Genomic DNA, 23,862 nt, shown 5'->3' with positions numbered 1-23,862 from the left:
AAGCGTCCGAGATCCAAGTCACAGCCTCACTGTGTTATTGCAAGTCCTCATTTCCACAGATCAATGTCAACGCAATGTTTTTCTCTCTCCTTCGTGCAACTGGGAAGCTTTAGGTTTGGGGTTTGGTGGGTACAAAGATGAACTTCATGCTGTGTGTGATTTGTGCACTGGCAAAACACCAACGTGTGTCTTATCAACATTCCCAAGGAGAATTTGCTCCTGGGGAAAGTCGGCAGGGTCCAGAGAGCAAAAGGATCATAAAGCCAGGCAGGCCCAGGGGAGAAACAGCTGATCTCACTGGGACAGAGCAGGACTCAGGTGTCACTTGGGAGGTAGAGCGCACCTGTTCTCCCACCCGAACAAGGATGGAGAACAAAGAGACGGGAACCCCTCCACTCATTCCATCCAGGGAGGGGGTAAGTGCCAAGACTAGGAAACTGTCCCTGTCCCTGTCCCAATCCCACCAGCTGTGTAGCTCTGTGGAGGGAGGCGAAGGCCCTGGAATGCTTCTAGCAAGGAAGGGGTAGCGTGCCCCCATTTCCTGCAGGATAACCAGGCCTGGGAGAGCCATGTGGAGAAGCAGCTATCTTCAAACCTCCTGGCTCAGACATGGGCCAGACTGGTTTAGTGAATGCTAGGAGAGCGGATGGTGCTGGAGACGCCTCTCTGCCTTCCATCCCTGCTCCCCTCCACTTCCCCACCCTTAAAGAGCAAGGAGAGGTGGCTTCCGAAGAATGCCCGAATCCTGCCCTTCTCTGTCTGGTTGTTCCTGGGTGTGCAAAGCTATGGGGTGTGGGCAGCCAGGCAGCTAAGTGTGAGGGCTGGGGTGAGGACATGTGGCCAGGAGTGGCGGGTGGAGGGGGCAGTGGGGAAGGGGCGTGCACCAGGGCCTTGGCTCTAGGACATGGTCACAGAACCTGCCCTACCTGCTCCTCAGACTTTGGCCCTCAGGCCAGTTCCTCTCCAAGCTGCCCTGGGTGTTGTGGCAGCCATGGAAAGCCAGGGCCCTGAGCACAGGGGATTGCCTGGCTTTTCCTAAGGACCTGCTCTAGAGCCAGAGGCAAGAGGTGGGTCCCCCTGTGTCTGGGATGCTCTTCCCCCACCACGCCCGCACGGCTGTTCCCTCTAATCCACCCTGGTCCCGGCTCAACGGGCATCTGCTCAAAGATGCCTTCCCTGCCCTGCTCAGCCTTCTGAACATGGGCCCTCATTGCCCACAGGCTGCTACCGCATCCATCACCCTGTTTTAGTGTCCTCAGAGCATTCTAGCTATTTGGAATTACCATCCTTGCCTTTTTTTTTGGAGGGGGGTGGGCTCCCCTCACTAGAAAGTGAGCTTCTCAAAGGCAGTGATTTGCTGGGCCTTTTTCCTAAAGCGTCCCCTACTTCACACTTGGTCTCCAGGGCCTAGCACAGTGCCAGGCGCATAGGAGGTGCTCAGATACGTGCTCAAGGAGGGAGTGAATGCATGCAGAGACCACGTGCCTCTCATCCCTGAGAGCCCCCAGGCCTGCGCCACCTCCTCCTCCTTCCTGGGGCACAGGCTGTGCTCCCCCATCCCTCACTTCCAACCCAGGCTAGAGGGAGGGGAAGGCCCAGCCACCCCACTTCCAGAGGCCCAAGCCCACAGCATCCCGACCTTGGACTCACCTCCCACAGCGGCTCCAGCTCACGCTGCTGCTTACGACACTGAGCAGCGCCTTTGGCTCAGCCTTCCAGTACGGCTACAACATCGCTGTGGTCAACACACCGCACAAGGTGAGCACACAGAGGGCCGGGCAGCTGCTGACCCGGGTCATGGGCGGACGGCAGCGACCATCTTCATCCATGGAGGCCGCCATCTTGCCTCATGGAGGCGCCATCTTGCCCTAGTACCCTGGAGACCAGGGCGTGGCAGGAGGTATTTCTCCCGGGAGTGTCATCCTTTCCAGGCACATTGGGATGCTGGGGGATCTGGATTCCCAGCCCAGTCTTTTTGGGCCTCAGGTCCTACTGCTCTCACACTGGGGAGGATCCTTGTTGATTGGAAAGATAATGGGGTCAAAGATTGAACTCTGTGGCATTTAGGGATTGGGGCAAAGGCGAACAAAGGAAAAACAGTAAGGGCCCTTGTCACGTGTGGGAGAACTTGAGGGCAGAGTGTTCCCAAAGCCTAGTAAAGGATAAAAGTCAAGGAGGGAGGGACAGCTGATGAGTTCAGATGAGTACTGAGAACTGACCACAGGCTGGACCTTGGTATATGTATGTGCTTATGCTTGTATACATATATTAGCATGTCTGCATACGCTGTATTACATATTTGTGTGGATTACATATATATACATATATTAGTGTACTTACAATTATTACCATGGGTGGAACCTCTGTGTCAAGCAATGTGCCATCACTTAATCACATTTAATGCTCACATATTCTTTATGAGGTACATTTTGTTTCTATAATTGATTAGGAAATTAAGGTTTCTGGAGGTTCTATAACTTGCCTAAAGTCACATAATTAGTAAGAATATTTCCTGGGCCAGGCGTGAGATGGCTCACACCTGTAATCCCAGCACTGTGGGAGGCCAAGGTGGGCAGATCACCTGAGGTCAGGAGTTCAAGACCAGCCTGACCAATATGGTGAAACCCCGTCTCTACTAAAAATACAAAAATTAGCTGGGCGTGGTGGCGGGTGTTTGTAATTCCAGCTACACGGGAGGCTGAGACAGGAGAATCGTTTGAACCTGGGAGGCAGAGGTTGCAGTGAGCCAAGATGGCACCACTGCACTCTGGTCTTGGGGGCAGAGGGAGACTCCGTCTCAGAAAAAAAAAAAAAAAAAAGAATATTTCCTGTGGTGCCTCTGGCAGAGTAAGTCTCTCAAAAGTAAATATAAATTTTTTGTTTCTTTTCTTTTCTTTTTTAATAGACACAGGGTCTCGCTATGTTGGCCAGGTTAGTCTTGAACTCTTGGCTTCAAGCAGTCCTCCTACCGCAGTCTCCCAAAGTGCTAGGATTACAGGTGTGAGCTACCATGCCTAGCCAAAAGTAAATTTTTTAACAGTGAATTTGTAACAATTTTTTTGTTCAGTTTCTCATCTCAACCCATCATACAGTAGATTTTTGATTCGCAGGTAATCGTAGGGAATCAGCGAGTTCAATTGTGTCTTAAAGGTGTTAGCAGAAGAACCTCCCTGTACAATAACAAGTGGCCACTGAGAACACTTTCTCATTTCTCGTGAATTGCCCAATATTCTTAGCTGTGGATGGGGCAATGTTTTCCAGGTCTTCAAGTCATTTTTCAATGAAACCTACTTTGAGCGGCACGCAACCTTCATGGACGAGAAGCTCATGCTGCTTCTGTGGTCCTGCACTGTCTCCATGTTTCCTCTGGGCGGCTTGTTGGGGTCCTTGATCGTAGGCCTGCTGGTGGATAGCTGTGGCAGGTAAACAGAAGGTGTGCCACCCGCACTCAAAATTCACCCCAGTCAGCCACACTGCCTCGAGTGTTTGTGGACCTGGTGGGGAGATGTGTGACCCTGAGAATCAGGAGATCTGTGAGTCTCCGCTTTGCCACAGACGTCATGACCTCAAGCCAGTCCCTAAAATTCTCTGGGATTTCTTTCCTAGGCCGTTGCGTGGGAAAAGCATTCCCTTCCGTCACCTACCACAGAGGTGCTGCAGCCTTTGAGATCAAGGTTCTTGACGGTACTTAGCTCAGTGCCTTGTAAGCACTTCCAGTGGGTGTTCAATAAATGCTTGTTTATTGGGTGTCATTCCGGGGTCAGGTGACCATGGCTCCAAGTTCTAAGAGCTGCAGCCTCTCCCCACGTGGCCTCATCAGAGTTTGTTACTGAGGTTGGGGTCAGGCTGAGTCACTCTGCCTGCCGCTGTCTCGTATCTTGTTTGGAGATGAAGACGGGGCTGGTCTCTGAACTTTGCTTGGCTTACACGGCTTCACTGATCATTCTTCCTAAGCTCAGGTGCTTCAAAGCCGTGACTCCACAGATAAGGGAGAATGCACAGGCCAAGTTTCCCAGGCGGGCAAAGCCTGCACCGGGCTCAGGGTGAAGCCTGGTGGCGTTCCCTTCCATCAGCCCCACTCATTCGGATTCACGGTTACACTGGGCGTGAGGTGCCAGGCTAGGCAGTTTGCAGGAATGACTGGAAGATCCTCTAATGAAAAGTAACGCCAAAAACCAGAGCAATTCCATTTCAGGCATAGAAGAAAATAGCGCTGATTGAAAATTAATTATCTATTAATTAATGCAAGACTCATAGGACCTCCTCTTGCAAATACTTGATCGACAATTAATTTGCCATACGTTATGCACTGGAATGAAGAAACTATTCACTCTAATGTCATTATGCCGTAACACAGGCTTTTCTTTTGGTCATCCAGACTGTGCTGTTCCCAGCTAGACCTAGAGTGATTGGACTGTTCTGGAAGCCCAGGCTTGGCCTCCACTTTCTTGTCTGAACCCATTTTCCAGATGAGGACCCTGAGCCCGGGAATGTCGTGGTGCCAGCTTGCCCAGTGGGGTCCTGACAGCCCCAGCCTCGCCTGACAGTCATCAGGAGGGGCTGGGAGTCCAGAGAAGAGTGGGAATGTGTCCGGCTGCTTGATCTCTTTGGGCCTCTTGTCTGGCTGACCCTCCCCTATCAGGGTCTGGGCTCTGGTGGCTGCTTCTGAAGGGTGCGGCAGCCCCAGGGAGAGAAAAGTGGCCTGAGAACACCAGCCTGTACATCTGTGGACTCCCTGGCCAGTCCTCAGTGTTGCCAAGCTGGGATATTTTCTTTTCCTTTTTTTTTTTTTGAGATGGAGTCTTTCTCTGTCCCCCAGACTGGAGTGCAGTGGTGTGATCTCGGCTCACTGAAACCTCTGCCTCCCACGTTAAAGCAATTCCCTTGACTCAGCTGCCCAAGTAGCTGGGATTATAGGTACCTGCCACTATGCCCGGCTAATTTTTGTATTTTTAGTAGAGACGGGGTTTCACCATGTTGGTCAGGCTGGTCTCGAACTCCTGACCTTGTGTTCCACCCGCCTTGGCCTCCCAAAGTGCTGGGATTAGAGGTGTGAGCCACTGTGCGCAAGTGCTGGGCTATTTTCATAGAGACCTCACCACCCGCTCCCTGCTCTTGACACCAGAGCCCCGCCTTCCTGGCTGACTCACTCAGGGCACTCACTCAGGGTTCTGGGGATCCTCAAAGATATGTGCAAAGCGTGAGACAATCACAAAGGTAGTCCTGGGGCTGCTGACAGCTTTATCACACCCAGACCTGTAGGGGCGTGAGGAGTGAGCACCGCCATCTAGAGGTGGAGAGAGAGGAAATAGAAAAATGAATGCCAGGGGCTGGGCACGGTGGCTCACACCTGTAATCCCAGCACTTTGGGAGGCTGAGGTGGGTGGATCACTTGAGGCCAAGAGTTCGAGACCAGCCAGGCCAACATGGTGAAAGTCCGTCTCTACTAAAAATACAAAAATTAGCCAGTCATGGTGGCGCATGCCTGTAGTCCCAGCTACTTGGGAGGCTGAGGCAGGAGAATCAGTTGAACCTGGGAGGCACAGTGTATTAGTCCATTTTCACACAGCTGATAAAGACAAACCCAAGACTGGGCAATTTACAAAAGAAAGAGGTTTAATGGACTCACAGTTCCACGTGGCTGGGGAGGCCTCACAATCATGGCAGAAGGCAAAGGAGGAGCAAAGTCACATCTTACATGGATGGCAGCGGGCAAAGAGAGAGTTCGTGCAAAAAACAAACAAACAAACAAACAAAAAACTCTTCCTTATAACACCATCAGATCTGGTCAGACTTATCCACTATCACAAGAACAGCACTGGAAAGACCTGTCCCCATGATTCAGTTACCTCCCACCAGGTCCCTCCCACAACACGTGGGAATTTAAGATAAGATTTGGGTGGGGACACAGCCAAACCATATCACAGAGGTTGCAGTGAGCCGAGATGGCACCACTGCACTCCAGCCTGGGCAACACAGCAAGACTCCATCTCAAAAACAAAAACAAACAAACAAAAAATGAATATCATAGTGCACCAGCCAGCAACCCCACAGCTTGGGAGCTCTCTGCCCTCTTTCTGGTCCACTGCGATTCTTCTCCTGTGCAAAACCCAAGCCAAAGGCAAGCAAGGGGGGCACTGGAGCCATTGCTGCAAATTGGCGTAGGACCTAGAGCACAGAGTCAAGCAGATGAGTGGATCCTGAAGGCAGCAGGACGTGCCCGGCATAGTGCTATTTTCCAGGCACTCCCTCTCCTTCACAGGCTTATGGTTTTTCAGCCTTGGAAGGGTTCTTAGAAACCATGTAGTCCCATTCTGCACCCCACTCATTGTGGGAATTCCCTGTTCAACATTCCTGACAGTCATCGTGTCTAGTGTAGATACCACCAGCAACAGCTTGAATACCATCAGTGACGGGAAGCTCTACCTCCTGGGACAGCCCATTCCTTGTCCTTCCCTCCTGTTTTCAGGCAGCTCCAGTCATTAGATGCTCCCCTCCCCAACTCCCACCCCTGCTAACCCCAAATCTTCCTTCCTGGGATGTCAGCCCATTTGCCTCTTCTTCCTGTCTGTCAGGCTGCTACAACCACAGGCTTAAACAACAGACATTTATCTTCTCACAGTTCTGCAGGATAGAAATTCAAGATCAAGGTACTGGCAGACCTGTTTCCTGGTGAGGGCCTTCTTCCCGGCTTGCAGACAGCCTTCTTCTGGCTGTGTTCTTTCTTTTTTTTTTTTTAAATAGAGTCTCAGTCTATGGCCCAGGCTGGAGTGCAGTGGCACGATCTCTACTCACTGCAACCTCTGCCTCCCAGTTTCAAGTGATTCTCCTGCCTCAGCCTCCTGCATAGCTTCGATTACAGGCCTGTGCCACCACACCTGGCTGATTTTTTGGGGGTTTTTTTGGTAGATACAGAGCTTCACCATGTTGGCCAGGCTGATCTCAAACTCCAGACCTCAAGTGATCCACCTGCCTCAGCCTACCAAAGTGCTGGGATTACAGGCTTCAGCCACCGCACGCGGCCTGGCTGTGTCTTCACAGGGCAGAAAAAGAGCGGTTTCTTGTGTATCTCTTCCTATCCCGTCATGAGGGCGCCACGTGACCTATTCCCTCCCAGAGGCCCTCCTCCTGATCCCATCACACTGGGGTTAAGTCCTTCAACATAGGAATTTGGGGGACATGATTCAGTCCACAGCCCCTGCTTCAGCCCTTTCTCGGACACATTCCCCACACCTCTCTGATGACCACCTGCAGAATAGGAGCTGGTGTCAGGAGAGCTTCCTCAGCCTCCACGCCCTGCTGCCCTCTGGGCTTGCTGTCTTTGCAGAAAGGGGACCCTGTTGATCAACGACATCTTTGCCATCGTCCCCGCCATTCTGATGGGAGTCAGCAAAGTGGCCAAGGCTTTTGAGCTGATCATCTTTTCCCGAGTGGTGCTGGGAGTCTGTGCAGGTACGGGGGCCCAGGCTCTGTCTGGCTCAGCCTTGGGGGAAGTGTCCGTTTGGCCAAGGCTGGAAGCAGGAGCAGACCAGGTGTCTGGCTGGTTCTGTCCACCTCTTTTCCTTTCAAGACATCCCCCCATCTGCATTTCCAGGGTCCTGCAAGCCTCGTGCTTGTTTTTGTTAACTAATTAATTAATTAATTTTTTAGCGACACGGCCTCACTATGTTGCCGGGCTGACCTCCAACTCCTGGGCTCAAGTGATCCTCCCGCCTCCACCTCCCAAAGTGCTGGGATTACAGGCGTGAGCCACTTACCTGGACAAGCCTCGTGCTTTCTAGTCCCTTCCTGTATTTAAGAAAATCTTCTGTCAGGGAAGGATCTTGAGAAACACACTCACCTTGAAGTATAAATAACCAATACGGTTTCCCAAGATATCTTCCAAGGAAGACGGACAATTTCAACTCAGTAGTTTCTTTTTCTTTTTTCTTTTTTTTGAGACAGTCTCACTCTGTCGCCCAGGCTGGAGTGCAGTGGCGTCATCTTGGCTCACCGCAACCTCTACCTCCTGGGTTCAAGAGATTCTCCTGCCTCAGCCTCCTCAGTAGCTGGGATTACAGGTGCCTGCCAACACCTAATTTTTATATTTTTAGTAGAGACGGGGTTTCACCATGTTGGCCAGGCTGGTCTCGAACTCCTGACCTTGTGATCCACCCTCCTCGGCCTCCCAAAGTGCTGGATTACAGGCGTGAGCCACCGTGCCCAGCAGCAATTTCTTAGTTACAGCAGTTCCTTATATTAATAAAAGTTAGACAAGTCATCGGTGCTTTAGAAGAATCAGAAAATGGACCAAAGCAAAAGATTTAGGGTTAGCTTCCAGGGACACACGCAGGCCTAGCCTTCTCCCCAGAACAAGCAGGCCAGCCCGGAAGCTAGAAAGGAAAAGGTCTCCTCATCACATCCTGGTGATGCTCCCGTGGGGGCTGAGGATTCTGGAGGGATTTTGTTGTAAGTCCAAACTCAACAGTCAAGGCTGGTCTCGCTCCATCTCCGCGGAGGGGCTGGCGGCACGGAGAAGGCCCGGGACTAGGAAATGGAATTGAATTGCGTCTCAGCTTTCTGCGTTTGCGGTTTGCCTGCCCTGATTTCTGCCGTGCCCAAACCAGGCATCTCCTACAGCACCCTTCCCATGTACCTGGGGGAACTGGCTCCCAAGAACCTGAGAGGCACGCTGGGAACAATGACCGAGGTGTTCGTCATCGTTGGAGTCTTCCTAGCACAGATCTTCAGCCTGCAGGCCATCTTGGGCAACCCGGCAGGTAAATGGCAGCCGCAGGGGTCGTATTAGGTCCGGTCTGAAGGACTCAGCCTCCATGCCAGCTGTTACTGACGGATCAAGTCAGAAGAGACGTGAGAGGTGACCCAGGGCCGGGCGTTGTGCTGTGTGGCGGGCGATGGGATGGGTGACCTTGGTCAGGGCTGTTTTGGTGAGTGATGGGGACAAATCGTGCTTGGGAATGAGTTTTTGCTATTAAGGGAAGTTGGGGAAGCGAGGTCAAGAGAAGAGGTTTCTTTCAAGCCGTGAAAAATGTCGGTATAATTTGGCTGCCACAGGAACTGCGCAGTACAGAGGGAAGGGCAAGCAGGTTCACAGCCACCAGCCCTGTCACTGAGTGGCTGTTTTCTGGCGGCCTCTACCTTCCCAATGAATTAGGAGGCAAGGCCGTGGCCTGAGAGTGAGTGGGGGTCGTGGAGGAAGTTTCGGACTCACACCTGGGCTCAAGTGTGGCCCTCTAAAGGTCCACTGAAAAATCACTGACGTGAAGCTGATTGATTAATAGAAAAAGCATGCAAGCGTATTTAATCAGATACGCGGAGCCTTCAGAGTGAGCATCCAGAGACAGAGGGGAAGTCGGCCGCTTTTGTGCTTAGGCTCCACAGAGTACGACCGCCAAGTGGAAATCGGAGTGGACAAAAGGGTCTGATCCGACGTGAATGGACCGCGTGGGGAGACCCCGCAGGGTCTGCGGAGGGTCTTCTCGGCCTCTCTGCGCAGCCTTCCTTCCTTCAGGGTGTGGGGCGGGACCCTCTGCAGAATGGGAGCCTTGTGACCCACAGCCAAACAGCATTGGTCAGAGAATTTCCTTCCGGCCAATTTTGTCGTTGTTGTTGTTTTGAGACGGAGCCTTGCTCTGTCACCCAGGCTGGATTTCAGTGGCGTGATCTCAACTCACTACAACCTCTTCCTCCTGGGTTCAAGTGACTCTCCTGCCTCAGCCTCCTGAGTAGCTGGGATTACAGGCACACACCACCATGCCCGGCTAATTTTGTATTTTTAGTAGAGATGGGGTTTCTCCATGTTGGCCAGGCTGATCTTAAACTCCTGACGTCAGGTGATCCACCGCATGGCCAGTTTTTACACAGAATATTTTCAGGTTTGATGGAACTGGTTTTGGGGAAAGGGGATCCGGCGCCTCTTTCATCCCTCACCACCTCTTACCTGAGGCTCAGAGATGTTAAAGAATTTGTCAGTGGGGCGCAGTGGCTCATGCCCAGCATTTTGGGAGGCCGAGGCAGGAGGATCATTTGAGCCCAGTTCACAACCAGCCAGGGCAACATGTCAAAACCAGTCTCTACTAAAAATTTTTTAAAAAGAAAATATCTGCCAGGTAGTGTGGTACTGCGCACCTGTAGTTCCAGCCACTCAGGAGGCTGGGGTGGGAGGATCACCTGAGCCTGGGAGGCTGAGACTGCAGTGGGCTATGATTGCACCATTGTACTCCAGCGTGGCTGACAGAGCTAGACCCTGTCTCAAAAAAAAAGAACTTGTCCACTTCCCACAGTACCAGCAGGGGTGGGCGGCGGTGGACAGACCCTTTCTCAGTGGAATCTCAGCTTCCCTCCTTAGCCCAAGCCGTCCAGAAGGAGCTCACTCAGACCCAGCGCAGGGTCCAGGCCCTGCCCCACCCCGGCCCTAATGAGGCAGAGATTGTGTCCTTTCCAGCCTTAAAAGGACTAAAACAGAGCTGATTTTCCCCAGGGTTCAAGCGTTTAAATAATTGCCTATTCTTTAGAGAAACGATGCTCTTCCTGCCAAATAATTAATGACACGTAGATTTTAATAACTATAGTGATTTCCTTCCTTTTGAATGTGGAACCCACCTGTCGGAGGGCCCTGGTGAGAACAAAGTCCCCACAGTCCTTGGTTCACACATAGGAGTGTGACCTTCCAAGGGCAGTGGTGGGCGGGCCAGGGTTCCCCAGGCCTCGGGGTCCTGAGTGCTCGGCTCCTTGCAGGGTGGCCGGTGCTTCTGGCCCTCACGGGCGTGCCCGCACTGCTGCAGCTGCTGTCCCTGCCCTTCTTCCCCGAGAGCCCCCGCTACTCCCTGATTCAGAAAGGAGATGAAGCCACAGCACGACAAGGTATGAAGTCGCAGGCCGCTCTCCCAGGCCCTGCCCACCCCCTGGGCCGGGCAGAGTCACGGTCAGGGTCAGAGTCAGGGTCGCCATGGGTCGGGGGTGACAGTTGGGAGCTGAATGGGGCGGGGGCTGGAGATTGGGGCCTTGTCAAGGTCAGGTCGGGGAGTGGTGAGCTCAGGGCCAGCATGGGGGCCTGGGGCCCGGCCTGCAGGGAGCCTACCCTCTGAGGGGGGGGTGGTTCCGCTCTCTGCAGCTCTGAGGAGGCTGAGAGGCAACGCAGACATAGAGGCCGAGGTGGAGGACATGCGTGCGGAGGCCCGGGCGGAGCGTGCCGAGGGCCACCTGTCGGTGCTGCACCTCTGCGCCATGCGGCCCCTGCGCTGGCAGCTCCTCTCCATCACCGTGCTCATGGCCGGCCAGCAGCTGTCGGGGATCAATGCGGTATGCGGGACGGTGGCCAGGCGGGCAGACAGATGAAGCAGACCCAGGCTTCATCGACAGCAACACACAGTTCCACCCACAGAGGCCTGGCCTGGCTCCAGGGCCAGAATTCGCCCAAGCAGGGCCAGATGTCAGGGAGAAAGCTCAGTCCCCACTGTCTCCCCGCTCTGCCCCTCCCCACGTGCCCGCTGCATTTTCCTCTGTTTCCCAGTCCCCAGAAGGAAAAGCCCCAGAAGGACTGCCAACAGTCCTATCCCCTCCGTCCAAGACAACAGCTAGACAGATGAGCTGAGGTCTCCTGGATCCAAGCTCAGGTCACCAGGCTGGGGTCGGTGGGTCCAGCCTGGGTCAGGGGCTCACCTCGGGCCCATCTGACAGTGATGTTTGTGGCATCACTTTCTGCGCCCGTGGCTCTTTCGCTCTGACTATCTAACCACGGTGTGAGGGGAAGGGTGGAGATCTGCAGGAGCTAAAACACTGGCGATTGGATGGGTGACCCGTTGCTCCAGTGGCGTGTCAGAAAGAGGTGGCCTTGGCCTCAGGGATTCATGGATGTTTAATCAGTGATCATGGGAGGGTGGACGGCCCAGGTGGGAGCCACCAAACGTGGAACAGCACACATGGCTTTCCGAAGGGCTGTTTGTGCCAGTGTCCTTGGCACTAGGCCAGAAGACAGACTGAACTTGGGGTTGGCTTGGCCCAAGTGAGAGGTAAGAAGTCATTCTCTGGGTTCTGAGCTCTTAGAGGAACCAAGTCATGGAAGGAAAAGCAATCTTGGATAGAGTGGTCCGGCTCTCATTTTGTAGATGCAGAACCTGAGGCTCAGAGAGGGAAGAGCCTTGACCCTCGGTTCCTGGGCAGAGCTGGGCTTCCTCCTGGTGTCCCAACTCCGGGTCATGCCTCTTTTTCCCACCACCTGCTGCCTCTTTCCTGTCCCAGGGTCCCCAACGCAGGCTTGCAGAACTGTGTATGGCTTGAGCTGAGAAAGTTAAGCCAGTGTCCTGGGTCTTTGGGCCTCTTCCCCACAGCCCCGTGTTTTTGTTTAGATCAACTACTATGCAGACACCATCTACACATCCGCGGGCGTGGAGGCTGCTGACTCCCAGTATGTGACAGTAGGTGCTGGCGTGGTCAACGTAGTGATGACCGTCATCTCGGTGAGTGAGCAGGAGGCGTCTTTCCTGCTGGAGGGTTTCTGGCCAGGTGCCCCCAGGCAGCAGGAGCCCCGCAGAGTCAACTGAGTGCTGGGGGCCCTGGTCCTGGGGTCATTTAAGGGATATGGACTTTAGGATGTACACATATTAACTACTTGCATGACCTTGACCAGCCTACTCAAAATTCCTTCAGATCCAGCCGGGCACAGTGGCTCACACCTGTAATCCCAGCACTTGGGAAGGCTGAGGCAGGCACATCACCTGAGGTCAGGGAGTTTGAGACCAGCCTGGCCAACATGGCGAAACCCAGGCTCTACTAAAAATACAAAAACTTTAGCCGGATGTGGTGGCACACACCTGTAACCCCAGCACTTTGGGAGACTGAGGCGGGCCAATCACTTGAGGTCAGGAGTTCAAGACCAACCTGGCCAACATGGTGAAACCCCATCTCTATTAAAAAATACAAAACTTAGCCAGGCATGGTGGTGGGCGCCTGTAGTCTCAGCTACTTGGGAGGCCAAGTAGGAGAATCACTTGAACTCGGGAGGTGGAGATTGCAGTGAGCTGAGATGGTGCGACCACTCCAGCCTGGGCAGCAAGAGCGAGACCCCATCTCAAAAACAACAACAAAGGTCCAAGTTTCTTCCTTTGTAACCATCATTGCAGTGACTGCAGTACACGGTATTCGAATGCAGGTACCACTTTTTGTTGGTCCAATATCATTATTTCAGAGTTCAGTATTTAAAATCTGAGCTACGTATGCTTTGAGATATATATGTTGTATGAGAAAGGGTCAGATGATCATGACATTCTTTTCCCTAGGAATGTCATTTTCTTTTCTTATCTTTGCTTTTTGGTTTTTTTTAGACAGAGTCTCACTGTGTTGCCCAGGCTGGAGTGCAGTGGCACAGTCTCTGCTCGTTGCAACCTCTGCCTCCCAGGTTTAAGAGATTCTCCTGCCTCAGCCTCCTGAGTAGCAGGGATTATAGGCGGGCACCACCATGCCCAGCTAACATTTGTGTTTTTAGTACAGGGTTTCATCATATTGGTCAGGCTGTTCCCTAGACCGTTTGCAAGTTATCTTCTGATAATTTTGATTCCTGTTTCTTGAGTTGCCAGTGATGGTAAACATTGTTTAGAAAGTTATCTATTATTTGTATTTTCCCCAGAGCTAGTTTAAGTTCCAATCAACTCTCAGAAGATTAGAAGGACAGGGAGGGAGAAGTTAGGAAAGCAGCAGGAAAGGCTGATAGGAAAATGAAGTGGGGAGGACAGAGGGCCCCAGGCTGGAGTCTCAGCCCCTCCTCCTGCCGGATTCCCTTGGCCCCCTCCCCAGTTCTCCTCTGGGGCAGGATCCATCTTTTACCCCCAGAGTCCTCCTCCTCGAGGATGAATGAGCATCACTAGGACCTGCTTCCCCATCATCCTACCTGGAGCAACCGAAGCCAGAAAAATATGCTCTCCCTCTCCCTAAAGGAACAGTGGGAACCAGGCATAGAGCATGAAACTGACGTATTTCTCTGATTCGGGGGGTGCACTTTGCTCCCATCTGGCCCTCCTGAATGGCGGTGATAGTCTGTCTGTTGGGATGTTGGGAAGACATGAGTCAGGTAACTGAGTCAGGGGGCTGTACAGGGCCTGCACTGGGTCAGCGTTAGGGATGGAGGAGAATGGAGATGGTATTAAAGTAGAAAAGAAGCTGAGCGCGATGGCTCACGCCTGCAATCTCAGCACAATGGGAGGTTGAGGTGGGTGGATCGCTTGAGGTCGGGAGTCCGATACCAGCCTGACCAACGTAGTGAAACCCTGTCTCTACTGAAAATACAAAAATTACCCAGGCGCGGTGGTATGCTCCCGCAATCCCAGCTACTTGGGAGACTGAGGCAGGAGAATTGCTTGAACCCGGGAGGTGGAGGTTGCAGTGAATGGTGATCGCGCCACTGCACTCCCGCCTCGGCGACAGAGCGAAACTCCATCTCAAAAAAAAAAAAAAAGTGGAAAAAGTAAGAAGTATAAGGATTGTTGGTCGCAAGGAGTGTGACCTGGGCTTGCACCAGTGAGGATGAACCTTTACTGTGGTTCCCACAGACAGGAACGGGTGAGCAGGGTCAGCAGGTTTAGGAGTAGCTGGTGTGAATGACTTCCTCCAGCTCCGGGGCACAGGGGCTGTCCCAGCTGTCTGCTCCCTGGCCCCAGGGTGTTAGGGCAGGTGCTGCTGGCCTTGAGTGTGAAAGTCCCCAGAGGAGGAGCTGGGGTGTGGGCCTGCATTGTGGGTTTGCAGATGACAGAGGCACTCCTAGACAGAGGTTTGTTTACCATCAGTGGGAACCGGCTGACTGTGGGAGGGCAGTCCCTCCAGGGCCGTCAAGCTCCCGAGATGGCAAAGCATCAAACACAGAAACTAGAACATGTGGTGATTCCAGTGGGTGGCAGGGGTGCAGCGAGCCAAGACCTAAAAGGTCTGGAAATGACCAGAACAAGGAAGGGTGGTGGTGAAGAGCGTGAATGTCCGACCCAGGCCAGATGAGCAGCCTCTATCCCAGATGCGGGCGGCAGGGGTAAGAAAGGGCCACCTAAAAGGCGGGGCGCAGTGGCTCACACCTATAATCCCAGCACTTAGCGAGGCCGAGGTAGGAGGATCACTTGAGGTCAGGAGTTCGAGACCAGCCTGACCAACATGGTGAAACCCTGTCTCTACTAAAAATATAAAAATTAACTGGGCGTGGCGGCAGGTGCCTGTAATACCACCTACTTGGGAGACTGAGGCAGAGGAATTGCTTGAAGCCGGGAGGTGGAGGTTGCAGTGAGCCGAGATTGTGACATTGTACTGCAGCCTGGGCAGCAAGAGCGAAACTCCATAGAAAGAAAGAGAGACAGAGAGACAGAGAGACAGAGACACAGAGACACAGAGAGACAGAGAGACAGAGAGACAGAGAGAGAGAGAGGGAGAGAGGGAGAGAGGGAGAGAGGGAGAGAGGGAGGGAGGGAGAGAGGGAGGGAGAGAGGGAGGGAGGGAGAGAGGGAGGGAGGGAGAGAGGGAGGGAGGGAGAGAGGGAGGGAGGGAGAGAGGGAGAGAGGGAGGGAGGGAGGGAGGGAGGGAGAGGAACGAAAGAAGGAAGAAGGAAGGAAGGAAAGAAAGAAAGAGAAAGGAAGGGAAGAAGGGAGGGAAGGGAGGAAGCGGGGAAGAAAGGGAAAGGAGGGAAGGGAAGGAAGGAAAGGAAGGGAGAAAGGGAGAAAGAGAAAGGGGCACCTAAGAGGGGCCTACAGGCCAGGCGCGGGGGCTCACGCCTGTAATCTCAGCACTTTGGGAGGCCGAGGCAAGCGGATTACCTGAGGTTGGGAGTTCGAAACCCGCCTGGCCAAGATGGAGAAATCCCATCTCCACTAAAAATACAAATTTAGCCAGGCGTGGTGGCGGGCGCCTGTAATCCCAGCTAGTCGGGAGGCTGAGGCAGGAGAATGGCTTAAACCCTGGAGGCAGAGGTTGCGGTGAGCCGAGATGGCACCATTGCTCTCCAGCCTGGGCAACAGGAGGGAAACTATATATATACATTTTTTTAAAAAAAGAAGAGGGGCCCGCAAGAGAAAGTGGAGGCTCTGCCCAAGAATCCTGGGTGCCAGGCCCACGTGGCTCTTCACTGGCCCCCCTTCCCCTCCAGGCTGTCCTGGTGGAGCGGCTGGGACGACGGCTCCTCCTGCTGGCCGGCTATGGCATCTGCAGCTCTGCCTGCCTGGTGCTGACGGCGGTGATCCTATTCCAGGTCTGACCTCATTCCCTGCCCCCTGGGTGGGGAGTCATGGTGGGGGTGGGAGGTCTCCTTCCTGGCTGGCCCCCTGCACCAAGTGTTTGGCTCTGAGTCCCACCGAGGGCATGCCCCCTGCCTGGAAAACTATTTTGCAAAGCCCCCTCCTGAAGCGAATGTCACAGATGGCTTCACTCACCTACACCTGCACGTGCAAATGAGTCACTAGATAGATGGTCCAGCTGTCCTGGGAAAGAGAAACGAGGAGGACAGTTTGCAATAAAATGTGTGCTTCAGCACGGAAATGCAAGGGTGTGGCTGCAACAGAAAACAGCCGCAGGCAGTGAACAGGTGAGCACTGAGGAGAGGTAAGACCAGATGTCCCCATTCAACAGGTAGAAGGAGGCTGAGCATGGAGGCTCGTGCCTGCAATCCTAGCACTTTGGGAGGCCAAGGCAGGAGGATCAGTTGAGCCCAGGAGTTCGAGACCAGTCTGAGCAACATGGTGGAGATGAGACCCCATCTCTACAAAAAAATACAAAACATTAGCTGGGTGTGGTGGTGTGCACCTGTAGTCCCAGTCACTCAGGAAGTTGAGGTGGGAGGATCACCCGAAAGCAGGTCAAGGCTGCAGTGAGCCATGATCGCACCATTGCACTCCAGCCTGGGTGACAGAGTGAGACCCTGTCTCAAAAAAACAAAACAAAACAAAACTGGGAATCATATTTCAGTGAGATTAAAACACAGCAGGCCGCCCAGACGAGAAGTACATCATTTCAATTTGCAGTGTTCTCAGCCTACGTGTATTATTTATGTTCTATGGAAGTAATGAATGGGGTGGTATGATATGAAATCTTTTTTTTTTTTTTGAGACGGAATTTCACTCTTGTAGCCCTGTCTGGAGTGCAATGATGCGTTCTCAGCCTCCCAGGTTCAAGCGATTCTCCTGCCTCAGCCTCCCCAGTAGCTGAGATTGCAGGTACGCATCACCGCATCCGGCTAATTTTTGTATTTTTAGTAGAGACGGGATTTCACCATGTTTGCCAGGATGGTCTTAATCGCTTGGCCTCATGATCCAGCCGCCTCGGCTTTCCAAAGCGCTGGGATTGCAGACGTGAGCCACTGCACTCGGCCGATAGGAAATCTTGTCAAAGCAATCCACAGCCTGTGTCTCCGAGGCAGCCTCTCTGCTGCCGTTGCTCGTGCAGGAGGTGCAGCACTGTCCTGAACCCTTTCAAATGAAAATGCATCAGAAATGCAATTGCACATGAGTCCAAGAATGTGTGAGGAGCTCATTCCGTCATTTAGAGGCAAGATCTTTGCTTTTTTCCTTCTTTTCCAAGCTGCCCTCTCTGCAATGACTTTGTCCTTAACCATCAGGACGTGCAGAGAGCTTCATGCAGGAAAGAGCTGGAGGGATTCAGGGAATCAGGCAGGGGCCTGCGGGGAAAGCAAGGCCTGGCGAGAAACAGGGTTAGTGACACTCAAAAATCAATGTAATTAAAGTTTCCTTTGGAAAGGACTTTCTTTTCTAATTTTAAAACCCATGTAAGTTCTCGGCCAGATGCAGTGGCTCACATCTGTAATCCCAGCACTTTGGGAGGCCGAGGCAGGTGGATCACCTGAGGTCAGGAGTTTGAGACCAGCCTGACCAACATGATGAAACCCCGTCTCTACTAAAAATACAAAAATTAGCCAGGCCTGGTGGCGTGTGCCTGTAATCCCAGCTACTCGGGAGGCTGAGGCAGAAGAATCACTTGAATCTGGGAGACGGAGGTTGCAGTGAGCCAAGATAGCGCCACTGCACTCCAGCCTGGGCAACAGAGCAAGACTCTGTCTAAACAAACAACAAACAAAAAACAATATAAGGTTTTATTCTCAGTGGAAACTTTAGGCCAGGTGCGGTGGCTCAAGCCTGTAATCCCAGCACTTTAGGAGGCCGAGGAGGGCGGACCACAAGGTCAGGAGTTCAAGACCAGCCTGGCCAACATAGTGAAACCCTGTCTCTACTAAAAATACAAAAATTAGTCAGGCATGGTGGCATGCACCTGTAATCCCAGCTACTTGGGAGGCTGAGGCAGGAGAATCGCTTGAACCTCGGAAGCGGAGGCTGCAGTGAGCCAAGATCACAGCATTGCACTTCAGCCTAGGCGAAAGAGTGCGACTCTGTCTCAAGAAAAAAAAAAAAAATCACAGAATCACTCAGAGAGCAGAGGAGTATCACGAAGATTAGAGGAGTTAACGTTTGTGATTTGTAAAGTGCAGAGAATGGCACATGGCAGGAAAATAGCTAAAAGGCAGGTGTTCCTTGTCCTCTGTGACTCTCATCAGGTGAGGCTGGAGGGAGCCCTCTGCGGGAGGCTGGAGGGCCTGGTTCTCGCTGGCCTTCCTCTCTTGCCCCCAGAGCCCTTGAGGCCCACGTAGGTACCCAGACATCTAGGCGGGCTCCTCCCTGGGGCAGGAAGGTGGGACCCGCAGGTGGACCACTCTGCACATGGGGCTCCTGGCCCAGGCTTGCAGAGGTCCTCAGCCAGGCCCTCTCAGCCCAGACAGCCCTGCCTCTCCCACAGAACAGGGTCCCTGGGCTGTCTTACCTCGGCATCATCTGTGTCTTTGCCTACATCGCGGGACATTCCATTGGGCCCAGTGAGTACCTGCACGCCCCCCGCCCAGGACACCCTGGTCCATTCCTGGGCCTGACACACAGTGCTTGACACATATGTGCTGAGTGAAGACGTCCTTGGTCCCCGTGCTTGTACAGATCCCACCCGTTCTTAGAGGCTAAGCCTCCATGACACTCCAGGCCATGTTCATTCATTCAGCCAGTGTTTACTAAGTGCCAGCCAGTCAGCCAGGCCAGTGCCCCATTCATCATCTGTGGCTCCCAGAGGGGCCCAGACTGAGCTCTGGTACCCAAAAAGGAGATGAGCTTTCTCAAGCTTCCTGTTCCCATCCATCCAGGAGAGCAGGGCCCCTTCCCCAGCCTGCTCCACCCAGCCTCCAGGGAGTCAGCTGTATTCGCCTTCCGATAAGCACATTTGTGAATTCTGCCTGCTTGTGCCAGGCAGACCCCCCGGGGTACCTCGTATGGTTTACATCCATACCCTCCAGACACTCAGGTTAGCCTCAAGCCCACAGCACACCCAAGGCTCAACTGCCTTCTGTCTCTGCTGACCACCAGCTACAGTCCCTTATTGTCCCCAATGTCCTCTGGCTGGTGGCTTTGGGCCTTCACCTGGGCCCACGTCTCCAGCAGCCTCTGAGACTCCAGAATCCTTCCCCATGTGTCCTGAGAACTGAACCTCCTTTTCCCTGCCTGGGGAAAGACACCTCTGGCTGCGAAGACTCTAATAACATTCCCTGAAGAATGTTCATTTTGAAAGCACTGTCCATAAACCAAAATGAAGGTATTAATTCATTCAACACCCATTGGCAGAATACCTGCTTAGACTGTGCCGCGTCAGGCACATGAATGAGACCACGTCATTGTATTTAAGGGTATTTAAAAAGTGGGATTTAGGCCGGGCACAGTGGCTCATGACTAATCCCAACACTCTGGGAGGCAGAGGCAGGTGGACCCCTTAAGGTCAGGAGTTCCAGACCAGCCTGGCCAACGTGGTGAAACTCTGTTTTTACTAAAAATGCAAAACTTAGCCAGGCGTGGTGGTGGGCACCTGTAGTCCCAGCTACTCGGGAGGCTGAAGCAGGAGAATCAGTTGAACCCAGAAGGTGGAGGTTGCAGTGAGCCGAGATCCTCCACGGCACTCCAGGCCAGGCAACAGAGCGAGACTCCGTTTAAAAAAGAAGTGGGACTTAGAGCAGGAAGCCTTCCCAGTGTGCCCCAAACGTGGAGGCAGGAGGACCTCGTGGGAAAAGTGCTAGCGTGTATAGGAGGCCTGGCCAGGTTCCAAGCCGTTCTGCCCTCGCTGCCTGTGTGTTACCTGGAGCAAGCCACAGTGCTTCCCCAAGAACGCGGGTGACCAGGTGTGCCGGGAAGTGTGAGGTCAAATATGGGCTGATCTGACGTTCAGCTTAGGCCTAAGGACTGCTGGCTGCTGTTGTTGTGGTAGAGAGGAGGGAGGCAGGACAGAAGACATCCCTTGCCAGCGTCCACTTTGGGGGTGGGGGACCCAGGCCCCTCCTCGCAGGGCTGCAGGAGTTTGCACTTGGCATCCCAGCTTCATTCAGGGGCTTTGAATTCTTCTCCATGTCCATCCAAGGAGACTGGGCCTTTTCTTTCTTTCTTTCTTTCTTTCTTTTTTTTTGGAGTCAGAGTCTCACTCTGTTGTCCAGGCTGGAGTGCAGTGGCGTGATCTCAGCTCATTGCAACCTCTGCCTCCTGGGTTCAAGCGAGTCTCCTGCCTCAGCCTCCAGAGTAGCTGGGATTACAGGCACAGGCCACCATGCAGGGCTAATTTTTATATGTTTAGTAGAGACGGGGTTTCACTATATTGGCCAGGCTGGTCTCGAACTCCTGACCTCAAGTGATCCTTGAGACGGGGCCTTTTCAATGAGGCCATTTCACCACCCCCACCGAGGGTGGGAAGCTTGAAGGAAGAGGGACAGACTCTTACTCTTTCTTTGTGTAAAGCTACAGATATGTATATATACAGGACCTAAACAGATGCACAGTATTAAAATTTCATGGGAGTGGCGAAGGGTTAGGGTTAGGGTTAGGGTTAGGGTTAGGGTTAGGGAACAAAAATGGCTTTAGACAAGGCTTCTTTTTTTTTTTTTAATTTTTTTAAAGATGGGGTTTCACCATGATGGCCAGGCTGGTCTTGAACTCCTGACCTCAGGTGATCCACCCACCTCGGCCTCCCAAAGTGCTAGGATTACAGGCGTGAGCCACCGCGCCTGGCCTAGACAAGGCTTCTTAAGGAGGCAATAATGAAAGACGGTTGCCCGAGAAAAGGTGTAACCCACAGGCGCTGCCATACCCAGACCCGCCATTGGAGGGCGGCACTTCCTGAGCGCGAGCGCTCACTGTGCTCTGCCGCCCTCGGCCCCCTAAAGTCAGAGTGACGCCAGTGCTAGGAAGCTCTTAAGCTCTGCTGCCTGTGAGCTGGAGTCCACGCACTCCCGCTGCTCCCACGAAGCCTCCCATCCGTTTACTTTCTGCAAACCTTCACGGAGCGTCGTTGGGCCTTGAAGAAGCAGCAATGGAAATCCAACTCCAGGCTCTCTAACCAGACTTTGCAAAGTGGACCTTAACCGCTTCTGCCCTGATCATGGCCTGGTGTTGTGGGTAAAGGCAGGGCCCCTTTCTAGTCCCTAATCCCAGCTGGGGCTCTCGAGGGGCCTAGGTCTGAGACTAGAGTGGGTCGCATCCCACCAGCCCTGGGGGACCCCTAGGGTCCTTCTCCTCGCCACCCAAACTGCACTCTGGCCTCCAGGTCCGGTCCCCTCGGTGGTGCGGACCGAGATCTTTCTGCAGTCCTCCCGGCGGGCGGCGTTCATGGTGGATGGCGCGGTGCACTGGTTCACCAACTTCATCGTGGGGTTCCTGTTCCCATCCATCCAGGTGAGTGAGGGCCCCTTCCCCAGCCCACTCCACCCGGCCTCCAGGGAGTCAGCTGTATTCCCCTTCCTCTAAGCACTTCTTCCAATCCAGCAAGGTGGGGACCGACTCTCAGACACTTCCAAGGGTCCACAGACACACGTGGCCCCACTGCCTCCAAACCCTTGAAAGACACCTGTTTCCCAGTTACTGAAGGGTGATCCCCACTGGAATTGTAAAGGGCTGTGGCTTAGGGGCTCTGGGCTGCAGAGCTCAAAGGCAGCAGAAAGCAAGCGGAAGCCAGAGCCAGGGAGCAGGTCCCCACGGCTTCCTTCCTCTGTTCCAAAGACAAGATGGGCTCATAAACTCTGCGCTCTCAGCACCTTCTGAGCACGGAGGCCATAAACCCCTATTGTCAAAAGGCTAAGAAGTGGGTTTTTTTGAGATAGAGTTTCTCTCTTGTTGCCCAGGCTGGAGTGCAATGGCGTGATCTCGGCTCACTGCAACCTCCACTTCCGGGGTTCAAGAGATTCTCCTGCCTTAGCCTCCCAAGTAGCTGGGATTACAGGCATGTGCCACCACACCCGGCTAATTTTGTGTTTTTAGTAGACACAGGGTTTCTCCATGTTGGTCAGGCTGGTCTTGAACTCCCGACCTCAGGTGATCTGACCGCCTCAGCCTCCAAAAGTACTGGGATTACAGGCGTAAGCCACTTGGCCCACCCTTTTTTTTTTTTTTTTTTTAAAGACAGGGTCTTGTTCTGTCACCCAGGCTAGAATGCAGTGGTGCAACCACAGCCCACGGCAGCCTTGACCTCCCGGGCTTAAGCGAACCTCCCACCTCAGCCTCCCAAGTTGCTGGGACCACAGGCATGCACCACCACACCTGGCTGTTGTTTTTTTTTTTAATTTTTTTTTTTAGGGATGGGTCTTGCTATGTTGCCCAGGCTGGTCTCAAACTCCCAGATTCAAGGGATCCTCCCACCTCGACCTTCCAAAGTGCTGGGATTATAGATGTGAGTCACAGCACCCGACCAGACTCTTTTTGATAATAGGGTGAGGGGGATCCAATTTTCTAGCTTTTTTTTTTTTTTTTCTGCAAACAATCTTTAGTTATCACGGTTTTCTAGCTGTATTACTCTTCCAGGAGTAAAACAAAACTGGCCACCAAGCACCTCCTTTATGGATTCGCAAAGGCCCCGACCAGCACTGGGTTCTCTCGTTGTTGCTGTTGTTTCTTTTTCTTTTCTTTTCTGTTTTATTATTATTTTTTTTAAATAGAGTCTGGCTGTGTCACCCAGGCTGGAGTGCAGTAGCCAGATCTTGGCTCACTGCAACCTCCACCTCCCAGGTTCAAGTGATTCTCCTGCCTCAGCCTCCCGAGTAGCTGGGATTACAGGTACATAACGCCATGCCCAGCTGATTTTTGTATTTTTAATAGAGACGGGGTTTCACCATGTTGGCCAGGTTGTTCTCAAACTCCTGACCTCAGATGAGCCACCTGCCTCGGCCTCCCAAGGTGCTGGGATCACAGGCGTGAGCCACCGCGCTCGGCTGGACCAGCACCGTGGTCTTCCTCTGCCTCCATCTGTCTTTCTCATCTCCTGGTCTAGGAGGCCATCGGCGCCTACAGTTTCATCATCTTTGCCGGAATCTGCCTCCTCACTGCGGTTTACATCTACGTGGTTATTCCTGAGACCAAGGGCAAAACATTTGTGGAGATAAACCGCATTTTTGCCAAGAGAAACGGGGTGGAGATTCCAGAGGAGAAGAAAGAAGAAACCATTGATGCTGGGCCTCCCGTGCCCTCTCCTGCCAAGGAAACTTCCTTTTAGCGGCCCTGCAACACGGACAGCGGCCCGTATTTAAGGCTTCTTTCTATGAGAATGGGCCTCCCGGCCCCAGGATCTGGGGAGGATAACAGCACTGAGGCTTTTGTCGACTCCCCCATTTAATTTAATTACGGATATTATTAAATATTCACAGCAATGCATATTTAGCTGAGAAGTTCCAAGGCTAGCAGCTGAGAGGAATGACCTGGAAGAAGGGGCAGGCACGTGAATTTTAATTGGTTAAGACTCAATTCTCCCAATTCTACATTGGCACCCACATTTAAATGATGTATAGATGCACTTTTTTAAAGTAAAACTTTTCAAGTTCTGCAA

The 23,862-nt window shown here is 53.0% G+C and overlaps 1 protein-coding gene across 1 annotated transcript; it reads left to right on the top strand.

The window, feature by feature from the left end:
• The first annotated feature begins 315 nt into the window (after window positions 1-315).
• On the top strand, window positions 316-23,862 carry SLC2A7 (solute carrier family 2 member 7). The gene is made up of 12 exons (XM_064363717.1): window positions 316-416; window positions 1,660-1,758; window positions 3,262-3,422; window positions 7,328-7,452; window positions 8,607-8,759; window positions 10,738-10,863; window positions 11,114-11,301; window positions 12,348-12,458; window positions 16,115-16,216; window positions 18,769-18,844; window positions 21,595-21,722; window positions 23,311-23,862. Exons 1-12 carry the CDS (start codon window positions 366-368, stop codon window positions 23,530-23,532), a joined length of 1,542 nt encoding a protein of 513 aa, XP_064219787.1. The 5' UTR covers window positions 316-365; the 3' UTR covers window positions 23,533-23,862.

Source organism: Aotus nancymaae, unplaced genomic scaffold (assembly GCF_030222135.1).
Source record: "Aotus nancymaae isolate 86718 unplaced genomic scaffold, 86718_ANA_hifiasm-v0.15.2.pri h1tg000053l, whole genome shotgun sequence".
NCBI lineage: Eukaryota > Metazoa > Chordata > Mammalia > Primates > Aotidae > Aotus > Aotus nancymaae.
Note: the sequence above shows the minus strand (reverse complement) of the source record. Positions and strands in the feature narration are given on the sequence as shown.